Source organism: Sinohyriopsis cumingii, chromosome 11, assembly GCF_028554795.1.
Source record: "Sinohyriopsis cumingii isolate HCF-2022 chromosome 11, ASM2855479v2, whole genome shotgun sequence".
Lineage (NCBI taxonomy): Eukaryota > Metazoa > Mollusca > Bivalvia > Unionida > Unionidae > Sinohyriopsis > Sinohyriopsis cumingii.
Window position 1 is genome coordinate 50,331,019 of NC_142971.1, and position 6,000 is coordinate 50,337,018.

Consider the following 6,000-nt stretch of genomic DNA (forward strand, 5'->3'; position numbering starts at 1 on the left):
CTGTAGCACACACTTAGTACTGTGCCATGCATTATGTTAGTACTGTACACCGGCACACCATGTTAGTACTGTGCCATGCATCATGTTTACTATACCACACACCATCTTATTACTGTAGCACACACCATGTTAGTACTGTGCCACACACCATATTAATACTGTACCACACACAATGTTAGTACTGCCATGCACGATGCTAGTACTGTAGCACACACCATGTTAGTACTGTACCATACACCATGTTAGTACTGTGCCACACCACATTAATACTGTACCACACACCATGATAGTACTGAGTACTGTGCCATGCACCATGTTAGTACTGTACCACACACCATGTTAGTACTGTACCGCACACCATCTTAGTACTGTACCACACACCATCTTAGTACTGTACTACACCCCATCTTAGTACTGAACCACATCAAGCTAGCACTGTACCACACACCATCTTATTAATGTACCACACTTCATAATAGTTCTATACCATGCACAGTGTATTTTATTATACAGATAAAATAGTATTTCATTCCTTTAGTCAGTACCTTAGTGTTTGTATTGAAGGTTTGTTTTCTTACAAAGACATTATTCAAGCCAAAATGAGAAGACTAATGAAGTCAAAGCAGACAATCGAAATCAATAGGAAGCATTGTTTGCAGAGGATATTTTTACATTCAGGTGTCAATATGATTCTTATCAAGGAAAGGTTAAAACGAACAAAGAATTGTCAGATTGACAGTATAGTAAATGGAAAAACATTACTTTGAAAATATTTAGCTGACCTTGCCAATTAGTCCAAATGAGCCTGTGGTGTGTCAGAGCATTAGTCGTGCATTGTGTGATGTCTGTAATGCATCTATCAACATATTTTATCTTTGACCTCTCAAAAACTGCTTTACCAATTGAATCCACATCTTAAGGGAGCAATATGGCATGAAAGAACCTTTTAAAAAAGTGCATGTAAGTGATGATGAAAATCTTAAAATAACTTCTAAAAATCCATTCAGTAGAATTGACAAATTTGACAGGAAGCATCGTGTCATCAAAGCCTTTAAAATGCATACAGTTGATATTGATATGCCAGTGAATATGGCTACCATAACCACAGACATGAAAGACATTTATAGCAATTGCCAAGAATCACTGATCAGAATTTGATAAATTTGGTATAAAGTTCAGCTGTGCTTAAATATTGTCACGTTTTTCAAACTGGTCTAGAATCAGAATTACCAGGGATGTTATTTGAAAAGTTATGTTGTATTAAATGCCATCATATTGTACTAGACTGGTCATTAATCAGAATTATATGGGATGGTATTGGAGAAATTCTGTTGTATTACATGCGATCCTATTGTATTAGACTGGTCAAGAATCAAAATAATCAGGGATGGTATTAGAAAAGCTCTGTTATATTATAAGTCATCATATTGTTCTGGACTGGTCATGAATCAGAATTACCAAGAATGGTATTATAAAGTTCTGTTGTAATTCCTGTATGAAAACTTCTGCCATGACATTAACCAGATTCCATGTGGAATTTTAAAGCTGATTTCACCTAAAGCCTAGATTCCACTTATAAATTTTAGGTGGATTCAGGGTCGATTCAGATTGGAATATGGCTCGAAATATGTAGATTTGTTTATTCTGTCTGCTAGGCAGAATCTGTTTATTCTGCTTATTTAGCCTAGATTCCCCTTATTATCACTTTTAGGCAGATTCATGGTGACTTCAGTGTGGAATATAACTCAAAAAATGCAAATTACTCTGTTACTAGGCAGAATCTTTACTTCTGCCTAATTAGATGGAAATACCTGCAAAAACCCCATCCAATAATGAAAATATCAAGGTGGATTTCAGACGGGTTTTTTAAGCACTTTCTGCCTAAACTATAAAAAATGTACTTCAGATTTCTATTAAACTGCCTAATGATTCTTAGACATTATTGGGAATCAATGATAAATATTCAGAATAATTTTTAAATGGATCATAAATTTTATTTTGACAGACATTATCAAATAAGATTTAGGTTTTTCTTGTCCTCATTTTCTTTCTCGCATACAAAACCTAATCCATGATGGCATCACTTAAGTCTTTTTCATTTCACTAAAAGTTTGGTGAGATTTCACAAATATTTCAACCAACACTTTCATTGAAATTGTGGTGAGATCTCACTAAAATTTCACTGAAATATTTGTGAGGTTTCACAAAATGTTTGACTAAAACATTCGTGAGATTTCACTAAAATTTTGATCATTATATTGTAAGTAGTACAGTCTTCTTCAGACTGCAGTTTTTTTATATGTTGCAGGTGTATGACAACATCCCGCTGTTTTGAGAAGGACAACCAAAATTACATTGTGGAAACAAAGATAAAACTCCAGAATCAGCTGAACAATGCTCCAGCGTCGTATGAAGGTGCGGTCCTCAGATTCCGCAAAGGGATATACCACTACATGTGTACTCGTAACAACAACTTTTCTAATAGGTCACAGAAAGGCACAATAACAGTTAAGTAGGAATGATGTGAATAGACTTAACTCAATCTGTGGTGCTAGAAATGCCAGCTGATAAAATAAAGGTTTATTCAACATTCTTTATATGTGTAGAATGTCTCTCTTTGCATTGATGACTCACACTGACAAAGCTACAATACTTCGCATAGTATTAATGTGTTATATATATATATATATATATATATTCCCTTCACTTTGTTAATCTTACATATTTGTTCAAGAATTGACTAATACAGTATCAACTCATAGTTAGCATACTGTGATTTTCAAAGCAGAATATAACTTTATTGATAATTTTGTACAGGATATTAATGTGGAATATTGATTTAATACTGTGCAAAATGACATAAAATTTAGAGTTATGTGTAATCAGATACCAAAAGGGACCTCAGAAACCTTAAATAACCTAAAATGTTGACCTTAAAATGCTACAAAAAAGAATCTGACAGCAAACAAAATGAATAACTAATTCTAAAAAGTTTTAAAAAATGATTTATGGCTCTACCCAGAACACACACAAAAATACTTTTTTGTACTTCAGTTTTCATTAGGCTAGCATAGTGGTCAAGAAAGCACACTAATTATGCAAATTAAAGACATATGGTCATTATATCCAATGGTTCATTTGATAGACCAACGTTGTCAACATTTGTATAAAGAGCAGCATTTGTACACTTTTCAAGATAGCTTTGAAACTTTCAAATTATGTGCCTTGCCTGAAATTATGCTTTGAATTAAATGAGTCAGGCATGTAATCCAATCCAGAAGATGCATTATCAATTTGGCAGAAGTAGTACATATAGTTAGGGTATAATTCATATATTCCGCTGCTTTTTAAAAACGCTTACTTAGCGATGATGATGCAGAGTGGTAGTGATGTAATTCTAAAGGCTCAAACATATGTTACACTGCAAAGGTATGTCAACATTTGGACCAAAACCATAACAATACATGAAAATTTCAGAACTTTTCAATCACCAAATATGTAATTTAGGTCTGATCACCGTCTTAATGGATATATACTTCTGGGCTGCATTCTTGATGATTGTTTGCACCAATATATAGACTTATAAACACGATTAACCCCTTCGTGTTCTTTAGGAGTTTTGTTAAGTATTATCTCAGCTGTAAATTTACTATTCAGTTTTAAAGTACAGGAATGTGTGCAATTAAAACAATGAACTGTAACACTCATTTTCATTCTCTGTTTCGTCTGGATTATGTTTTTATTCTGAAGTAAATCAAAGCGAGGTGAATTAAATTTACAATTAGGGATGATTTACATCCAAATTACCCTAGATAGGAAAAACATGGCAGGATACATATTATCACTGTCTTCTTAATACACTTGAAGAAATATGGCTATGACAACATATATTTAGTACATGTTAGTATAAAATATGTTTTATATTTTAACATGTTTGTAAATTCCCTTTTGTTGTTAAAAAAAACTACTGATCTCTAAATGTCGGAAATTTTGACTACATGCTATTTTTAGATTTCAGCTTTTGATCAGGTAATGGTGTAATATGTTAGGGTTTATGGGGGAAAAACATAAACATGTAATGAGACCCAGGTAAATCCCCAAAAGATGATATTGCTCATTAAATATGCCTGTTTAAAAGCCGGAGTATGCACGATGGTTGGAAAAGGACAGGGATGTGTTTTTTTCTGCATGATGCAAGGGGTAAAGTACATGGCTTTTGAAAAGCAGCTGAATGAGAAGCTTTAAGAACTTAAAAATCCATATTTAGAAAATGTATATTTTCTAGGACAGTATATGGTATACAGTGTATTGTGTACTAACAGTATATTAAACTGAAGGCCAAAATATGACATTGGCTAAATGTTTAAATCTCTTTAATGGCTTATTTGCCGGGCAGTGTGCAGTGTGCAGGAGGACATTTTGGTGGAAATTTCTTAGCACTTGCAGTTTTTTGTTTTGTAATTATTTTTTAATTTTCACTGTATCTTTATTATATTTAGAATCCAACTCAAAAGGATGCTGTATCGATTTTTTTATGAAGGTTATGCTCACCATAAAGATTATCTTGTAAATACTTTGTGTCCTGAACCGCAAAATGTTTTGAAACCTCAAATAAACCTCAAATATGAAATTTTTAAATTCACTTCTAACCCTGTGTAATCGTCAACTCAGAGATTCATTATGCTAAACATTAATCATCCTTACTTTCCTTTTGTGCAAATGATATTTTAGGAACAGTAGAAATTTGCATGTACTGGAGATTATTGTTAATTATTGCAAACTTGACAGCAGAAAACTATATCCTGGAGATTATTGTTCATCATAGAAAACTTGACAAAAAGAAATGGAATTATTCAAATATTTTCACCAGAAGAAAGCTATCCAGAGTTGTACGTGTTATCCAGATTTCTACCTGTTATCCAGATTTCTACCTGTTATCCAGATTTCTACCTGATATCCAGATTCCTACCTGTTATCCAGATTTCTACCTGATATGTGATCTAATTAAAGCATGAACAACATGATTATGGCCAAAGTCTTGAATTCTACAGATATTTTATATGATGATCCTGAAACTCAGTAAATCAATTTAAATAGACAAGATTTTCCACTGTCTTGAAATGCTACAAATATTTTACTTGATGACCTTAAGACTCAATTAATTAGACACAATTGTAACTGTATTTCATAATGCATACCCATGTTACTCAGTAATGATAATAACCTGTTTGATGATCGTGAAACTATGTTATAAATAAATCAAAATTCAACAGCAGAGTGCTATCATGAATCTAGCTTGAATAATGACTTTTTCACTTTATATATATGCTGTTAATGTTTCCGCTGTTTTGCTTTATTTTGTCTGTTTAGGCCTTTCCTAACATTATCATTTTATGTGTCATTTTTTTGTGCGTGTAATTTTGTAGGTTTGTGTAATATTCTTTTTTGTCCCTGTGAATGTCCTTGCTCTAGCTTGAAATGTAGGAAGACATTGGAGTTTTCTTTTCTAGACTATTTACTAACTTTAGTAAGCCATACACACACACTAACACACACATAAATATATATATATATATATATATATATATAAACAAAATTGGATATTGTTTATTATTGGAACGAAAGTGCTTACACTATGAGAAAATAATTATTTCTAATAAAAAAACATAACTCTTCATGCATTTTATTCTTTTTTTCACTCTAATGGTCATAGATCAGAAGAGTTTATGGTATGATCTGTTGTGCGTAACCTGTAAACCATCTGTCAAATAATTGTGTATTAGCACAAGTTATTGATGCTCCTCTAAACTATTGCCATAAAATCTATACATACATATTCACCTAATGGTGTTGTTGGTCCAAGATGAAAATTATGTCGCTTAGGCATCCGATATGGCTATCACAGAGGACATCTTGAAAGTTTTGTTATCACTACTCATCCTGAATTGATGTTGGTATCAACATGGGGTTTTGACCATGAAACTTCTCTTAATGTCTAAT

The 6,000-nt window shown here is 32.6% G+C and overlaps 1 protein-coding gene across 3 annotated transcripts in view; it reads left to right on the forward strand.

The window, feature by feature from the left end:
• The window catches only part of LOC149788427 (protein DD3-3-like), a 53,027-nt gene extending 47,352 nt beyond the window's left edge, over nt 1–5,675 (forward strand). For all 3 annotated transcript variants that reach the window (XM_089974412.1, XM_089974410.1, XM_089974413.1), the window contains one exon: nt 2,309–5,675. In XM_089974412.1, the coding sequence (XP_089830538.1) occupies nt 2,309–2,516 (208 nt within the window). In that variant the 3' untranslated portion in view covers nt 2,517–5,675. The remainder of the gene's footprint in view (nt 1–2,308) is intronic.
• The last annotated feature ends 325 nt before the right edge of the window (nt 5,676–6,000 follow it).